The following is an 18,770-nucleotide window of genomic DNA, read 5'->3' on the forward strand; positions in this document are numbered from 1 at the left end:
CCCTCGCACGTCCCGGAAACGGAAGGCAGCGGGGGCGTGCGGGGTGACGGCCAGTGCTGACGTTTGCCTGGTCGGCGGCGGCCGCGGCTCCTCGCGATCCGGCGGAGTCTCGCTGGGCGGCCTTGCCCCGGCGGGCTGGGCTGGGCACAGCTCCGCCGCGGGCCCCGCGCCGCGCTCCCGGTGAGTGCCCGCGCTGCCGCCGTGGCCGCTCCGTAAGCGGGACCGGGACCCGCGGCGGTTTTTCGTGACGCGGAGGGGCCCCCGGCCCAGTCCCGGCGGGGAAGGAGGGGGCACCGGTGCCTGCCGACCCCGGGGATAGGCGGCCGTCTGTCCTGCGGCAGCCCGGCCGGGCAGGGCCCTCAGTCCGCCGGAGCTCCGCGGGAGCAGGTCTGGCCTCCCGGCCCCAGCTGCTGCCGGCCGCAGCACCGGGACGGGACCGGCCCCGCCCGTGTCCGCCCGCTGCCCGTGCCAGCCCAGGGCACGTATACCGGGCTCTGCCCTCATCCTTTTCCCGTGAAAACGAGGGCATTGGGCCATAAGCGAGACGGCCGTTCCCTGCTGCTGCCTTGGGGGCGCCTTCCCGTCGTCAGCCGGGTAATTTTAGAAGGTGGAAACTCCTCATTTGAGGTTGAGCGTAGCTACGGTAGCTCCAGGCATTCCCAGATGTGAAACTGCCGCCTCTCCGTTACGGTGTTAGTCTTAATCCACGCATGTATACATGTAGTACAAGTTTATTGTGCCGTTTTTAAGTGTACCTTTTGCTTGTTATCTTTTTAAACAGCTGTTATCTTTTAAAGCAGCTGTTTAAACTGCTGTTACCTGTTAATCTTATTTTTTTTTCAAAACCCTGCACATTAGATATTGCTAGTTTAGCTAGAGGGATCTGGTTGGAGGTTTATGCTGAGGGGTGGGCAGTCTGTCTCAGAATTGCTTCTTCACTGCTGGTTTGCTATGCCATAGTAAGACATCCACTGTTTCTGCTGCCCCTTTGTCCATGGAATGCCCGTTTGTGGCGAAGCACGGAGCTCTTGGGACTGCAGCAGCCCCATGAGCCGGAGCTCAGCGTGGCGGTGCCCAGGCTGCGGCTGCTGGGGGGGCTCGGACTGCGTGGAGCTCATGGCCTTGCTCAGCCCGAGCCTGCTGCAGGCAGCCTGGCTGTGTGCCGGGCCCGGCCGGGGGTGCCCAGGCTGCGGCTGCTGGAGGGGGCTCGGACTGCGCGGAGCTCGTGGCCTTGCTCGGCCCGAGCCTGCTGCAGGCAGCCTGGCTGTGTGCCGGGCCCGGCCGGGCATAGCCCTGCTCCGTGTGTCTGTGGGGTGCTGCGGTCTGTTAATGTTCTGCCCAGAGCTGGGCTGCTCAGCACACGCGCCTTCTGCAGTGCACTCGCTGCTAATGCCCTTCTGGCTGTCTGCCGGCCCAGGCTGGCTACCTGCTGAAACAGCTTGTGTGTCTTTTTGTCTGGAGGGTGTCTCTCAACTTGGATGGACGGTGTCACAAGGTCCATTCATTTCTGTACTTGGCAGCCCTTAGAAATTCTGGTTTACGATTTCTTAATGTGCTGGTAAGAGCAGTTTGTATGAAAATGCTGAAACTCATCTCCTTAGCAAAGGATTTTAATTATTCCTATTGTAAGCCTTTTGGAATTCTGCAGAGGAAACATTCATTTCTTAGGACATAATTAACCTTCTGTATTTGGAGAGATGTGGAACTCTGGAAACTAATTTTAAGTATGGAGTATTCTCGTGACTTCTGTATGTTGGTCATCCTATCAAATTTCTCAGCTGATACATCCGAGACTTATAGTTAAATTCTGTCACTGATTGCCATTTTAGCAGCACAAAGCTTCCTGAGGTGCAGCACTATTTTTAAAGCTTTTGGGACTTGTTTTTTCTGACACATTGTGATTATCACAGAAAATGACCTGGAAAACATTTTGCACACCTGTTTTGTTGAGGCTGTTTGTAGAGCCTATTAAAGATAATGCTTTATTAGAATTATTCTGCAATAATATGACTTGTAGGCCTTGCAAGGAAACCTTGGTGTTTTACCACTTCAGCTAACCTGAAGTCCCCTTCCAGCAATGTAAGAAGACAATTTCCATTAGTGTACTGGTTTGCAGATACTCTACTGGCAGAGTTCCTTAGGAAACACAGACTTATTTTCTAATTTGATATTGAGATGGCATTGTAATGGATATCATTGCTCGTACATTCAATGTACATTAAATCTAAAATGTGTAAATATATTTATTTGTGTCATTTGCCATACCCAACTCCTGTACTTACATGGGATTTATTTATCCTACATCTTCTGAAGCTCCTGGAGACTTTGTTCTGCATTGTGACCTTAGTATCAGGGGAGGGTGGGTGAGAATGGCAGGTGCTTTTGGGGTTTTATTGCTGGTTTAACCTACCATGTTGGTATCAATAGTAGCTCTCAATTAGACAAAGCATTCTGGAGGTTGGCTTACATGGGAGCCTCTTGTTTTAGCTCTTTTGGAGTACATCTTTTATTATTTATAAAAAAACATTTTGGCGTTTTAAACCATGCTTTTTGGGGTTTGTGCAGCTGATAAATCTCAATGTGTGTATACAGTGAGCTGCTTTGTTAGCCACATTGATGCCCTGTCTGTTAAATAAAATCAGAATGTAGCTAGTGGTGCATTCTTCATTTCAATAAATGGGCTGGCCTTTCTTTGTTTTCCTCTCATTTGAGGCAGGGGGAAAGTCCTAATAATCTTTGACACTCTCACCTGTTTTGATTACAGAGACTCCCATTATTGAGAATTTGGCTTTCAGTTCTGAAAGGAGGAGCTCAAATGTGAGATTGCAATTTGGGCTATCAGCAAGGAAGTTGTTTCAGCTGAGTACAGGACAGTAACACTGAAAGTGGAAGATAAACAAGGAGTATTTGAAGTGCTCCATTTCAGCAGTAGCTGTGGTGTTGCAAATTTTTACTCTTCAGACAAGTTTTGGTTTGCCCTTAATCAGAATTTTAGATTACTGATTCTACCATGTGTTCTTCTGAATATCTTGCAGCCTGATATAGGGGGTGGGATGGTTTAGCATGTTGACTAGAATGTGTACCCCTCAGAAATTAACTTTTTATGGTTTCCTAAGTGTAAATTATGGTATGGTTTAGGCTTATATGTGAGATTTGTGCTTCTAGTGAGCAAAAATAGTCTTGTTTTTCCAATACAGCCATTAAAACTACAGTATGAATTTTGCTTATTAAAATGCAGGTATGTTTGTAGGATTACTGAAATGGGAAATTCAGCTTGATTAATGAAAGCTGCATAAAATGCAACTGATAAATAATGTTGAATTTTGCTTCTGGTCGTATTGTCCTTGCAGGATGCAGAGTTTCTAGGCTGTTCTGCTCAATTCTATTCTGTCATGTAGCATACTGCTGATAGGAGGATGAAAAGCAATTTGAATTCTTTCTGGAAGTCTGTCTGGACTGTTTTGTTTGTATTTTTCGATGGTGAATTCAGTGCACATTTATTCAACACAGTGAAATCCTTCCTAATTGAAGTGTGGTATCTCTTTTTTTAAGTAGGCCATCAGGATCGCCTAAAATTAACTTCAGGCCAATCTTTCCTAAAAATAACTTTAAAAAGTAAAACTTGTGCACTTTCTGGAAGGCAAAGCAGGATTCTTACCCAAAAGTTACTTGAATAATTAATTTGTGAAGGCATAGCTTCAACTAATTTTTAATTTTATCTTTAATTTTTTTTTCCAGATCCTTCTGAGTCGTACTTGAAACCGCCAAAATGGTTCTGGCAGATCTTGGAAGAAAAATAACTTCAGCATTGCGCTCATTGAGCAATGCCACAATTATCAATGAAGAGGTATGTAGTGTACAAATGTGATGGCATTAGCACTGGAAAAGTTCTGAGGAAACGTTCTTAAAGGCTGATGAGGAGCTTGAAGTGGGCTACCTAGACTTTTTCTTTCCTTCAAGTAAAATTTCTACTAAAGGTTTTGACCCCCTAACAGTACTGCCAGAACTTGAAACTGGATTTATACATGGGTCGTCACCTCAGACATAGTGGGTCCCATGGTCAAAGGGTCCTTGAGCCTGGTGGCTGTATTTAGGGAGATGAGTGTTCTGTGGAGGCAGTGTGTGCCTAAGTTTGGATGGAAGGTAGGTGCCTGCTCTGATTCATGTGTGTGGGCACAGGCAGACTATGTAGATGTGTATTGGGCTGCTAGAAGCTGAAATGTGGAAGAACAAATGTAAGCTTAATTGTCTTAATTGTGAGGAATTTGCTGCATTCATGTTCTAACCAGTGTGTGGTTCTGGAATTTTGTTTGGCTTAGTATGGCCTGTGTTTTCCCTAAGTGAGAGTTTTAAATTAGAACTCAGTGTGTTCTGTCATAGCAGTTCAATGCAAGATGGAAAACTAACTAATGTGATGGTTTCAAAGTGTCTCTGAGTACACAGATTGCTAGAAATTCTTTTCAGGTGGAAAGATGTGTGGCTTAAAGTAACTCAAAAGTAGCCTCATTGAGAGCTGGAGGGTTAGAACTTATGCATAGAGAAAATGCTTTAATGTATCTTCTGCCGGGAGGCAAAAAATCCTTAATTGAATTAAATACAGCCCAGTTTAATTTTTTCATCAATGGAAACTTTTATCCTGCAAGAGCTCAAGATGTGAAAATGAGGCCATTTATGCAGGTGTTACTTTCAGAAAAATCTTTCTGTTCAGGACTTTGAAAACTCAGAATAAGCAGAGTTTCTAGCAGAGGCACCTGCTTGCCTAAAAGGCATAGAATCAGAGCAGCAGTCCAGTTACTGAAAATGCAGGTAGCAGGGTGTCCATCTTTAGCTGAGGAATACTGTTACAGAAATGGTGTTGTGATCTGAGGTTTTTTTGGTGTACTCTCCAAGGAGTACCCAGAGGGGAGTTCAGGAAGTCTTGCTGCCACGTGAGCTGTTGGCCATAATGCAGTAGGAAGTGTTTTGTGTTAGTGTTCTTTAGTGTGCAGTTGTTACAGTTGAGAGCCCTTCCCTTTCAGATTTAAATTGTTTTTACACAGGAGCAAATGCACAGACTTTCTTTGTGACAGTTGATTTAATGGTAGGACTACACGCATTTAATTTGTGAAAGCCATGGTTATAAATAGACTTTCACATTCTTGGTTTGACCTAATAGTGGCCTAGTTAATCTCTGTGTATTGTAAAACAATTTTTCTGATTTTTTCTTTTATACTCCAAAGGTTTTAAATGCTATGTTAAAAGAAGTATGTACAGCATTACTGGAAGCTGATGTTAATATCAAACTTGTGAAGCAACTTAGAGAAAATGTCAAGTAAGTGAAATAATCAAAATTTAACTTTTACACATATCAAAAGTTGTAATTTCATGTTACAAAAGAACAACTAATCTATAACTTAATATGTTGGGTTTTTTTTTTTTTAGAAACACCCAGTTTACTTTTAATAGGAAAACAGCTGTTTGAACTAAATGTTTACCCAGTTCCATCAAAAGAGTCTTTGGTCAAATTTAGCCATTTATTGCTGTTACAGGCTTGTTTCGAAAATGTGCTTCTGTCATCAGTTGAGTCGTCTGATAAACAAGTTTTTCATTACTTCCTAGACACATCATCTTCACATGTTCTTGTACTGGCTATAAATAAATCTGTGTATGTGACTAGCACTGTTACTTTGCTTATTTTCAGATCAATTTAGGTAAATACAAGTCTGAAAGATGCTTTTTAGAAGCCTGTTTTTGTCCTCTGCATAAGAATGTCTCCAGTGCATGTCACTTCTGAAGTACATCCTATCTGAAAGCTCAGAACAAATCAGGGTGCTGTTGCAGTTTCAAAAACTTTATTACTAGGTTCAAGTGATGCTTTAAGTTATGCTAGTGTTTCATGCTTTTCTCAAACTCAGGTCTGCAATTGATCTTGAAGAAATGGCATCTGGCCTTAACAAAAGAAAAATGATCCAGCATGCAGTCTTTAAAGAGCTTGTTAAGGTAGGACTTCAAAATTCAACACTTTCCTTGTACAGTCTGGGCTTGGCAGTAGTGCAGTAGCAAGCCAAGCTTTTGGGTGGTTGTGTGGTAGCTGCAGTTAAGTTTTCTGATGTGAAAGCATAACTGCAATACTGCAAAGAGCAGTGTTCTCATTGAAACTACATCCTGGGCATTTCTCAAACTAACTTCAAGTTAACTATCAAGCTAAGTTTAAGCTTCAAGTTCAATTGTTCTTACTCTTTAATTGAAATGTAAAGACAAGAGTAAAGTACTGCTAGTTTCTAGTCTGACTCTAGTTGTCCCAGAACACAGCTCTGCTACCCCCATGTTCCAACTACTTACAAGCCTTTGGAAAAGTGCTAAGTAACAACCCAGCAGCTCAATGCAACATTGCTCAATGCAACATTTCTCATTGCTCTGCTTGGTCAAATCAGGACTTGAGTATCTGTATTCTGCCCTCTTTCCAATTTACAGTGTAGTCATTTCTTCTTCTGTAGTCTGTGCCCAGAGATATGGTAGCTTTCAGGAATGTATCTACCTACTACTCATTTCACAAGTGAGGCAGCAGCCCTAAGAAGCCTTCTGTGCTGTAGGATTCTCCCTGGAAGAAGGCCATCCTGAGCAGTAACAAGAGGGGTGGAGGTCACCTTTCTGTGTTGGTTGTTATCCTTGTGCCATGTATACAGGCCATCCTGACTGTGCTTGGTGTTAGAAAGAAATTAACGTTGTTGTTGCAGAATTATTATGCAGAACATTATATACTACAGATACCTTGTAAGGGCTGTTGTTATTCACTGTAAATCAGGAAAATCTAAGCCAAATTAAGATGAGACTGTGCAAAAACTGTTTTTCTCCTTTGAATATGAAACCAGGCACCTAGCATGACTGTGACACCAACTGTTCTGTGCTTTTGACATTTGGTTCTGCTATCTATGTTACTCTGTTTTTTAGCTTGTAGATCCTGGAGTCAAGGCATGGACACCTACCAAAGGAAAACAGAATATTATAATGTTTGTTGGTTTGCAAGGAAGTGGTAAAACAACAACTTGTTCAAAGGTAAGTGCAGTGGATCTCTTTGCATGGTTTTTGGTTTGTTTGTTTGTTGGGTTTGGTTTTGTGGTTTTTTTGGGGTTTTTTTTTTTGCCTGGGGAAGCTGGTGGTCATTGGGCTCCTTAGGTAGAATTGGCTTGTGATCTGTTCTGATTTTCTTAGTAGGAAAGTTCTAACTCACTACCATGTAGAGATACATTTGCAGAGGGGTTTCTGAGATGAAATGAATGTTGAACTAATATTCTTTTGGGACAATTTGTGGCTTGTAGGACTTCCTTCAAAGATTTTTCAAAATGAACTCTTGATGAAACAATAAGAGAATCTTTTTTTCTCCTTGTACTTGGTTAAACCACAACATTGTAGTTCACTTTCTAGGTTTAAGACTAAATACTAAGAATGGGTGTTCATTCCATTACTTATTTAGCAAAACTGTGGAATTTGGCCTTTGTATTAGATGCAAAGTATCATTTAAGTGTAAGTTGGTGATGTGAAACCTCTTCCAGCCCCAGATTCATTGAGGGAACTTGTGTTTGTATTTTTTAAGGCTAAAAAAAGAATGCTCTGAATCGATATATGTTCACATCTGCAACAAGGCTTCCCCTGTTTGTTAGTGTAAGGTCAGGCAGCACACCATTCCTTGTGGGATTGTCCCCTTCCTGTGACAGGAAGTTGTAATCTCTGCTTTCCATTTTCCAGGAGCCTCCTGGACTGTTTGTGCTTCACTGTGTTGCTTCTCCAGTAGATGTCAGCGTAGTTAAAGTCCCCCACAAGAACCAGGGCCTGTGACTTTGAGGCTGCTTCAAGCTGCCTGTAGAAAGCCTCATCCACTTGTTCCTTCTGACCAGGTGGCCTGTAACAAGCACCCACAACAGCATCACCCTCGCTAATCTGCCCTTTTGTCTTAAACCATAAGCACTTAACTCACTCATTATTCACCCCAGGACAGAGCTTGATACATTCCAAGTTGTGAGGAGAAATTATCCTGTGGAAAAAAGAGACATCTTCGTTGGTTTTTGTCATCTCCTTTTGAAATGCACACAGAGTGAAATATTCAGTATAGCCTGCTCTGATTTCAGAAGACTTTCTTAGTGCTTATGTGGGTGAACTTTATTTTGAATGTTTGTATTTGGTCAGTGTTTTGTGAATATATGTAGCACCTGTGAAGCTGAGTGTTGTAGGAAGGTTAAGGATTCTGTCCACTACTTTAAAACCTGTCCTTTCAATGGAAATTTCTTTGTTCCTCTGAAAGTACAAAAACACAGAGCTGTACAAGTTGTAGCCATTATGGTACTCGATATTGAAGTATTGCTTTGGGTAGTTTCTACATGCTAGTCCAATCTGCATTATTAACACTAAGAAGAATTCAGGAGTTAATAAAATGGGAATTTAAGTTATTTTTAGTCATTCCTAGAGATTGCCATTTCAAGAAATTGAAATCAGAAGCAGAGTCAAGCAGGTGTTCTCATCTTGCCATTAATAATTATTTATAACATGCTTTTCTAAATCATGGCCATGCTAACCATGAACAGTCTTACTCTGTGGCCTCAGTTATAGAAGGGCTGGCTTGAGTTTGTGTCCTCTGTGTGTTACTTCAGGCTGTTAGAAGTGTCATGTCAGTGGGACTTTGGTGTAACCACTTGTTTTGGGTTTCATTTCAGTTAGCATACTTCTATCAGAGGAAAGGCTGGAAGACTTGTCTAATATGTGCCGACACATACAGAGCAGGTAAGACAGCCTTTAATGATGTAGTTCTCTATCTATAATATTTGAGGATTTCCTTAAGTAGACCCTTGACTATGCCTGTCTTACAGGTGCTTTTGACCAGTTAAAGCAGAATGCCACAAAAGCAAGAATTCCCTTTTATGGGAGGTAAGCATCTTTCAGAAACACTTTGGAGAACAATTCTATTTCAATTATGTATTGTTCTATTCTGAACATTTTGCACTAAACCCCATCTAGCATGGCCTAATTGCTTTCATTTTAATAATATATTCTGAGTAATACTTGCTCTGATCAGGTGAAAATTCTGTCCAGTTCAGTATATTGCCAGGAGTAGCAGGTAGGATAGTGTACAAAGAGATAAGGTATCCAGGAATAATTCCCTATAGTACTTACTCAATGTATAGCAGTTCACAGACTTTTACCGGACATGGCCAGATTTTTGAGAAGTAGCTCGTAGATCAAAGGATGTAATTTTTGAATGCTTAATTTTTATTATCAAATAGAGACAGAGGTGGACCTGAAATGTCTTTTTATAAAGCAGTAAATAACTTTCCCCTGAGATTCACTGAAGGTGAACTGTCTAGATGCTCAGCTAAATCTTATTTGAGAGAGGGTCTTGTAGAACTTTACTGCAGCTTCCAGCAGGTGAGACTTCAGGCTTTGTGCTTCAGTTCACTGAGCAATAAGGGTAAATGATTTAGGAAGACATATTTGTAACCAATTTTTGCTTTACATAAGAGAAGTTCCCTCTTGAAATCCAGATAGACTTATTGTTAACAAGTTTATAGTCAAATGATGAAATTCTGAATCTTTGTTTCTCTTTTTGATTAGTTATACAGAAATGGATCCTGTAATAATTGCCTCAGAAGGTGTTGAGAAATTTAAGAATGAAAACTTTGAAATAATTATTGTTGATACAAGTGGACGTCACAAACAAGAAGACTCTTTGTTTGAAGAAATGTTACAAGTTGCTAATGCCATAGTGAGTAGTTTTGAGAAATACAGTAATTTGGCATTTGATGATGGTTGATTAATCTGTATCCTAATGTTCTGTGTGCATTTTGCTTTAACTCCTAGATGATATTAGAAATTACAAACAGATATGCATAAGCAAAGGCTGGATGACCAGTGCTTGTTAGTTTTGTTATGGTTTTAATTCTATTCTTCTGTTCAAGGATGCTTGCATGTAATCAGACTGCCATTCCTGCTTTAACTTTCCCTTTTCAGGATCTTTGCATTGAAAAACTAGATGAAAGAACCAGTCTGGTCTGGTTTCCCTTAACTATGAATACTAAACTTTCTGTGATTGTCACAAATAATTGTACTGAGACAGAGAAGATGATTGGATCACTTTCAACAGTTTTGATATGTAAATGAAGCTGTTGTTTCTATGGATTTTAAAAGTCTGGCTATTTGTTTGATTCTGTGGTCTTGCATGACAATATGACACTTCCCACACAATTCCTGGTAATGCCAACTCATTTTTAGAGGCATGGATGTCTTAAATATCTGAATATAAAACCAAATGGAAGATGTTAGCTATTAAATGCTTGTAGATACTAATTATCTTATTGGCTCAAGATACTGGCTAAAAGTATCTTGCTAAAGATACTGGCTAAAATCACTTGAAGCATAACTAATAAGCACATATGTATTAAATTGTAATGTTTTATGTTGTAGATAAATCGTATAGTCATTCAGCATCAGAGTTTTTTTAATGGTCCTTAGATAATACTGTTCATAAAACAGTGGTCCTGTTTCAAATTCTAGCATACAGCTCTTATATACTGTTATTGCAGTAAGTTCTGCTACTGAAACTATATAATAATAATAATGCATGAACATCGTTTAATAAAGCAAGAAATTATTTTGTGTATCTCATTTCTCCTAGCAACCAGATAACATTGTTTATGTTATGGATGCTTCCATTGGCCAAGCTTGTGAAGCTCAAGCTAAAGCTTTCAAAGACAAAGTAGATGTAGCTTCTGTTATAGTTACTAAGCTGGATGGACATGCCAAAGGAGGTGGAGCTCTTAGTGCGTAAGTACCAATGGTGCTAGAATAGCGTCCGACGTCTGGCCGTGCACAGCCAGCCGCGAAATGTGTTAGTGTCTCACAGAAACCTGTCCTGGGGAATGGCACTGTCACACTGCACAGAATCTAAGTCACAGTCACACTTAGATTCTTATCCTTCTTCTAGTGGGTAGGATCACCTGTTGATGATACTTAACATCAGCATTCAGTAATAGTACAGTAGTACAGTAGTTTGTATAGTTTGTATTTTCAGTACAGTAGTTTGTATATTCTGAAATCAGCATCAAGCCAACATCAGCATTCAGTGATAGGGTGTATTTTCAGTACAGTAGTTTGTATAGTTTGTATTGTCACAGGTCAGACTTTTGTCTTCTGAAATCAGCATCAAGCAATATTCATTGCCTATTGTGTATTAGGCATTTTTCCAGAAAGATAAATTTGGGCTCAATAGATAGGACTTAAATGAAGTGGTTTGCACCTCAAGATATTTTTCCAAAAGGGGAAAAACTGTATCTCATCATATGTGACCTTAAAACTATAATGCAAGTCAAACTTTGGGATTGGCAGTTTTCAGAAACTTGATGAAAAGTTGTCTGCAGACATACTTAGCCAAATTCCATTCTTGTTGGACTTCCCATGTGCTGTATCTTGGCAGAGTTTTGACCAGAAAATGCTACATTCTATCTTCAGCCTTATATGATTGTTTCAAGTGCCTTTCAATGATACAGCTTGTCTGGAGCTGAGATGTTTTGTCAAAACAGTCAAAATAACTGACCCTGATTTGCTAATTCCCTGCCCGTCTTTGACCTGAAGTGTTAAGAGTTCGTAAATTGCCATATGTATTTTGCTTTATTTGTAGTATAATGTTCGAAGACTAAAGCTTTTGGTATTTTCATTTTTGCTCTTATTCAAGTTGTCGTATGCTTGTGTGCTTTAAGTGTGCTGTGTTTGCTCTGTACTGTCTGTGGACTGGAAACTAAGTTTTATCTAAAGGATAGTGCCAGTGTGGTGGAAAGGTTCTGAGTTTTCTTATGTCTGAGCTTTTTCCTGTGTTCAAAATGAGATTGTCTTTTGTATGAGGTACCTTGAAGAAATTGTAATCAATGCCTCTCATGTGACAGTATTATCATTAGTACCAGTGTATGTGTCAGTAATATCCCAGTATTAGGATAAACTGGAGATGATTTATTTTTCTTTCTTTCCTCTCAAGTTTCTTAAACTCAGCAATGAAAATTATGAGAAATCTATTTCTGATTTTTTTTCCAAACAGAATTTGTATTCTATAAAGTACTAATTAGAGAAAAATCTTTTTAACTATGAGCTAAACATCCAAATGCTGGATGTTTTTTCATTAACACTTTGAGTGAGGCAGATACTTCAGACAGAATGCATAGTGTTGATGATGCCTAGCTGATTATAGTATAAAAGATGGATGGTGTTTCAGAGGCCATTTCATAAAATATATTTTATTGCAGAGTTGCTGCCACAAAGAGTCCTATTATTTTTATTGGAACTGGCGAGCACATAGATGACTTTGAACCCTTTAAAACACAGCCTTTCATCAGCAAGCTGCTTGGTATGTCCAATGTACAACTGTACTTAAAAGACACTTAGAATTGGATAATGGAAAGTCAAAGTGTATTTTTTTAATGCTAATTTCAGATCTGCTTTCTTTATCCAGGTATGGGTGATATTGAAGGATTGATAGATAAAGTAAATGAGTTAAAGTTGGATGATAATGAAGCACTCATAGAAAAGCTAAAACATGGTAAGTTTTTCCCAAGGCCTGAATAGCAGATGCATTACAGTGACCTGACCATGGTAGGTTCTCTGTGACAGAGGCCACTGGGTTAATTTGTACTGTGTGTAGACACAAACAACTGGTTCATGTGTACAGTGAAGAATAGTTATTCTTTCTCCAGTAAATGTGGCAGCCAACTAAATTGAGTTGTGTTTTTCAAACAATGTCTGTCAGACTAAAACTGCAGAAAAACTAGCTTAATGGTTCAGCATGTGCCATCTGAAACTGTTTAGCCATACTAGTAGTGAAGAGGTTTATTTATCTGCTTATCTATGTAGTACAGTAATATTGTACATTACGAATACAATGAATAGTTAAGAAAGGACAGTAAGAGCAAAATGCTGGTGTGACTTCTGCTAACTTTTCTTTTGTTGTTGTGCTTCAGGTCAATTTACGTTAAGAGATATGTATGAACAATTCCAAAACATCATGAAAATGGGACCATTCAGTCAGATCTTGGTTAGTTATCCCCAAAATAATTTTATTTTAAAACTCTTAATTGAAATTTGTTATATCTGTGTGCTGGTTTTTAAAGAGGTGAAATTATTTGCCTACTGCAGTATGCAACTACTGAACTAACAGTTGCTGTCTATATTTCTTTCTGCTTAGTTAAAGTTAGCTTTGCCTATTTTGACACAGCTTTTGTTTTCCATTCTTAAGGGCATGATCCCTGGTTTTGGAACTGACTTCATGAGTAAAGGCAATGAACAGGAATCAATGGCAAGGCTAAAGAAACTCATGACTATAATGGACAGTATGAATGATCAAGGTAGTACAGATTTCACCCACTATTTTTTCTTGATTGTTGAACAAACTTATTTAGAGAGATCTTCTGGAAACAAAAATTCATATTGCAGCATGTCCAATGACAGAAAATTTAACATTCTTGGGAATAGCAAGGAGCGCATGTGTCTCCAAATTTCTTAATAAATCTAAATATCTAGAGATAGAGTAGGTGGGATTTCAAATAATTTCCATTCTACTGGAAATCAATGTACTTTTATTCATTGTATTGTAACTGTTCATAAATTATTAATGCTATACTTGCAAATTAATAAGATATGTTAATCTTTCATCTGGCATTGCTGGCTTTTTCCTACTCACCCTCAAATTTACTTGGTGACATAGCCTGGTCTCTGGAATTCAAAGTGTTGTTTCTAGTCCACCTGCAATTCCTTTAGCAGTATGCTCTTACCCTTGTGCTAAACCCATTAATATGGCTTAAGAGCAAGTATCCCAAGAGCATAATTTAATCACACAGCTTTTTTCTATCACAGTGATTAACATATGGAGATAAGAGCTTCTTAGTATTACTGCCTAGAATATTATGTCTCAGTGATTTATGTAAAATTTTGCATTGTCACTTTTAAAACTAAGTTTTTATTTTCTGGCTCAAAATTAAATTCTCAACAATGAAAACAGGTTTGCTGTTTGTTACCAATTGTAGCAGTTTTTAATGTCAGTGACTCAATGGATTTTTCTTTTCCACACTGTAATTGCAGAACTTGACAGTACAGATGGTGCCAAAGTTTTCAGTAAGCAGCCGGGAAGAATCCAAAGAGTAGCAAGAGGCTCTGGTGTTTCTACCAGAGATGTTCAGGAGCTTTTGACCCAATACACTAAGTTTGCACAGATGGTGAAAAAGATGGGAGGCATCAAAGGGCTTTTCAAAGGTAAAAAAAAAAAAACCCAACCAAACAAAAAACCCCAAACCAACACCTAAAATTTATTACCCCGATACCCCACCCTAAAATTTATTAAGAGAGGGAGGTCACTTGATGTGTGTATACAGAGGAAATGAGAAAATACTGATTTGGGAGAGGAGAAAATTAGTTGTAGCTTGCTCATTTTTGACATTTGAAATTTCTTTTATGTCACTTTGGTAAGAGCTGCACTGTTCTTCATGACACCAGTGTGTAACTTAGCAAGGAAAGCTACTGTATTTCTATCAGTGCAGACTTGATTACTACTACAGTACTAACACTTCAGTCTGTTATGTGGAGTGCAGGGAGTCTTGATTCTAAATGGACTTCTAGTGGCTGATGTAGTAACTTCTAATAATGAGCTCATTAATATGAATCTAGAATTAGAAGGTAACATTTGGATTTATTTTATTTCTAGCACCATTTGTTAATCCACTTTTTTACAATTGCTCTTTTCTTTTTATTTAGGCGGTGATATGTCCAAGAACGTGAACCCATCTCAGCTGGCCAAACTGAATCAGCAGATGGCAAAGATGATGGATCCAAGAGTTCTTCATCATATGGGTATGTGCTGATTGTTTACAGCTTCAAGAGAGGACTGTCAGTTATAGTGGAGCATTTGAGATACAGAAGTGAGGAAGGGGATGGAAGACTATCTGTGCTATATATATCAGTATTAAGTATTTCTAGGGTTTCCAACAAGAATGAGAAAGTTGAGTCCAAATACTATGCACTTAGCAGTGCTTAATCTAGTCTTTCATTTGGATTCTGGTTTCAAAATGAGCATTTGGAATGGTGAAAAATGTCTGTGGTAAAACAAATCTTCCTAGACTTCCCTTCTCATCGAACATTTGCTTAAGTAATTAAATTTGACAAGAGCAACTTTAAATAAGGACTCCCATAACTGAACCTTACTGATTGTTAATAGTCATTCCGTCAAGTTTTTTTCTTCTGTCTAGTTCTTAATGCATGAGTCATCTTAAAATCTACTTAAAGCCTGGTGTTTTGCAGACCCTTCTGTAATTACTCACTCCATTCTTTATTTTCAATAGTTGTTTCAACATGGTTTGACAGTTCGGGCTTCTGCCTTTGGATATTACTGGAATAGCATGTGTACAGTAATGATGCTTCAAGCAAGAGATCTGTGCTTCAGAGTTCATTAACACATTCATGTTCTCACTTATTTTCTGCAGGTGGCATGGCTGGTTTGCAGTCAATGATGAGACAATTTCAACAAGGTGCTGCTGGGAATATGAAAGGCATGATGGGATTCAATAATATGTAAAGAAGCCTTAATACAAATGGACTGGGTTGGCTCTTCATTGCAACTTCAGTGAATGAATTTGCTTTCTTCCTTTTTACAGTGATGAGAGAGTGGTCTTTTGAAATCTTATCCAGGCTTCTCAGTTTCTACATCTAATTTCTGAAAACTATTTTTGCTTAAATTAGTTCCTCTCCACTAATAACTGATGGCACAAAGAGCAATTCAATTTAATAAAACAAAATCATGATGTAAAATTTTAATATGTAGAGACACTTTTTAATCGTTTACATCAAATGGCAGCCATTACATTTGTAAAGAACCCTGATCTTTGGTTATAGTAACATAAAATGTCACAAATATACTGTAAAATAAAATTGAAGTGGTTATAAACAAGGGAATGGCTTGTATCTTCAGTTCCTTTTAACTGTCCTTTCAGTGTGTAATAAGATTGTTTTCTTAGTTTGATTTTTTTTTTTTTTCTGAAGACTGTTGTAACTCACATTCGGCATAGGTACTATAAGAATAGTTCAGTAGCTAAAAATGTGCTGTTGGTGCTCATCTGTGGAGCATTTTTAGAATGTGGATGTGTTGTGCTCAGGTTTGTACAAGACTTCGTTGTGTAGAATTCCATCATTCTTCCCCTGTACACAAAGAATCAAAGGACTGAAAAAATACAGTGCAGATACCAGTCTGTCCTGTATGCTGAAGATAATCTTCATACCAGGCTGCCAGTTAAGCAGTTCCTTTGTTCTGGAGGTAATTTCTAAAGCATATTAGGTGGAATTTCATGCCGGTACTGAACTTTAAAACAGAGATAGCTGTATTTAACAGAGCATAGTGCCCCAATTTAGCTACATTCTGATCTTAATTTCCTATAGCAGTTTAGTGTTTCAGTTTACTGTACTGGTGTAGAAAGGGTAGAATCCACAGGCACACTTCAGAGTATCAGTAGACCAAGATGAACCTTGAAATCCAACATAGATCTTGGCAAATATGGTAAGATCTTGTACCCTTATCTTAGGGTAAGAGGGTGTATTACAGATTTTAATATACTGCAGTGTTTAGTGTGTAAATGGACACCTGTTGCTGCTGTCTAGATAAAAGTTAAATGCAGTAGTTAAAACAGTTGGGTACCTCTGTCAGCCAGTTCTCTGAGATGGCAGCTAACAGGGAATGTCTAATGTGTGAAATTAGACTCTTACACTAATAAAACATAAGCTATGCTGTAATGTAGCTTATAATGTGAAACTATCTCCAGCTTGATTAATGGTATGTGTTCAGTAAAGGGAGGATGCTGAAAAATCTTCCAAGTATGCCATCTATCTAGATGCACTGCATTTTATGCATAGCAATAATCTGCAAAAGGATCAGTTAATTTGGATCTCTGTATTTTAACTATAACAAAATAATGAGTCCTTGCATATCACTAGCTTGTTGGGGAGCTGTCCTCAGCTTGCGAAGTGGTGTGCTTACTAAAACCTGATGTTTCTTTTTTATAGTATTTTCAGTTCTTGAGCAGTATAAACCAATTCAACATGCAAAACCATGCAGGAAATAGTATGAAATCTTGGTTTGAAATGCAGTCCCTAGGGGAGAGTGGATGGTTAATGCTTTTGATGGAAATCAAACATGAATAGGGATATTGAGGATGAACAGTGAGGCACTGTGCTCCAGGACAGGCTTAGTCAGGCTGTCAAGTTACCAACAATTTAACTCTATTTTCAGCTTGTGGCCTACATTTAATTTTAACTTTTAGTTCACCATTTCCAAAGTACTAAAACTGCAACCAGATACAAAGAGAGCTGTCACTAGCTGAGTGTTGGCAGAGACAAGGGCAAGTTGAGAATGCATTTCCTTTAAAGTATGTGTTAATTGTTAATTCTAAGATATATGCTGGAATGAACAAAGTGTATATCTATATGCTCTTACCTTAGCAAGCCAGGTAGAAAATACTTTGAAGCCTGCTTAGAAAAATTGCCTGAGGATCTCAAGTCTGGAAAAAAAAATACATCCATGATGGAGGCGCTAAGAACAAGAGCTTACAACTGTATAGGAGCACATCTAAATGGATTAGTGATTTACATGGCCTTTCACAGCTTGATACAAATAAAACTCTCCTGGCAAATGTGTAACAACACTCCCAGCGCCATTTTCTTGTAAGGGTTTTTGTCCTCATCCTCTATGGCATCACAGAAAAGTCTGCAGAAAAGTTTTGTCTAGCACACAAGAACTTGAAGAGCTAGAGTCAAGCAAAAGTCACTGGAAATGCTTAGAAGACAGAGGTCTGCCTTCCTGTGTATATCTTGCTGAAAGCTGTTGCTGCTGTCAGACAAGCTTTTGTCTGAGCTGTTTGAGCTCAGGCTGCTGCTGAGCAGCCTGCTAAGAGGAAATGGTTATGATGGTCGATAGACAGCTGTGTGATAGAAGCTGGACAATTAACTATTAGCACACACAAACAGCTACGGCTTTATTTGTTAACTCTTTACCTTTCCACAGGACTTTTGGAAATGTGCTACATTTATTAAACTTGTCCAAGTTGTAAATGCCAATTGTTCTGGGAGGTGAAAGATTAAGTTCAATATGACTGTACAGCTGCTATAACCACAGCAGAGGTGAAGGAAAGCAAGTTGGTTGGTTGATGATTTAATACTGCTCTTGAGGAGCTGTTACTTTATTCCAACCAGTCCTTCACGAAACAGAATGTATACTCTGTTGAGGGTAAGAAATATTTATGTATCCTAACATTCTTTTGTTTCTTTGCAACTTTAAGTGATGTATTTTTGTTGTAATCCCTTAAGCAGCTATTCAGCCCCGTACTGTCTAAAATAATAGTCTAACCTTTCATTCTGTAATCATTCTGTTTCTGTAATCATACATTGTATGTCAGCCCTTTTCACAAGGGAACATTTTCTGCCTTCTGCTGGTATAATCATAAGTCTGATGCATCTGTACTTTACCTGGGCTTTTGTCATGGGCTCTGGGTTGTGCTTTGATAATGACTAAGAAAGTATCTAAGAGCCCATATTGTGCTATAGAGTGTAGTTTTTTGGAAACTATTCTTAATGATGCAGGATTGAAAGACAGCTCTTGCTGTCATGTAAGTGCATGTTACAGCCATTGGTTCCACCCCCTCCCCCTCCAAAAAAATTTGAAACTATTCCCTCCTCAATCCCATAAAAAGAATGTTCCAGATGCTTCCACCTCCAGCTGTTTTCAC

At 39.1% G+C, this 18,770-nt stretch overlaps 1 protein-coding gene across 3 annotated transcripts; it reads left to right on the forward strand.

The window, feature by feature from the left end:
* Positions 1 to 2: 2 nt before the first annotated feature.
* SRP54 (signal recognition particle 54) lies at positions 3 to 15,945 on the forward strand. 3 transcript variants are annotated; one of them, XM_041405374.1, is made up of 16 exons: positions 3 to 180; positions 3,739 to 3,847; positions 5,220 to 5,311; positions 5,895 to 5,979; positions 6,931 to 7,035; positions 8,688 to 8,754; positions 8,841 to 8,898; positions 9,583 to 9,733; positions 10,643 to 10,791; positions 12,261 to 12,361; positions 12,467 to 12,553; positions 12,972 to 13,045; positions 13,247 to 13,355; positions 14,089 to 14,259; positions 14,758 to 14,853; positions 15,483 to 15,945. In XM_041405374.1, exons 2-16 carry the CDS (start codon positions 3,770 to 3,772, stop codon positions 15,572 to 15,574), a joined length of 1,515 nt encoding a protein of 504 aa, XP_041261308.1. In that variant the 5' UTR covers positions 3 to 180; positions 3,739 to 3,769; the 3' UTR covers positions 15,575 to 15,945. The 3 variants fall into 3 exon arrangements, with proteins under 3 accessions (XP_041261308.1, XP_041261476.1, XP_041261393.1); XM_041405542.1 differs by lacking the exon at positions 3 to 180 and adding an exon at positions 469 to 594; XM_041405459.1 differs by lacking the exon at positions 3 to 180 and adding an exon at positions 569 to 692.
* Positions 15,946 to 18,770: the final 2,825 nt, after the last annotated feature.

The sequence above is a fragment of the Onychostruthus taczanowskii genome, unplaced genomic scaffold, assembly GCF_017590055.1.
Source record: "Onychostruthus taczanowskii isolate IOZ18803 unplaced genomic scaffold, ASM1759005v1 scaffold1, whole genome shotgun sequence".
Classification (NCBI taxonomy): Eukaryota; Metazoa; Chordata; class Aves; order Passeriformes; family Passeridae; genus Onychostruthus; species Onychostruthus taczanowskii.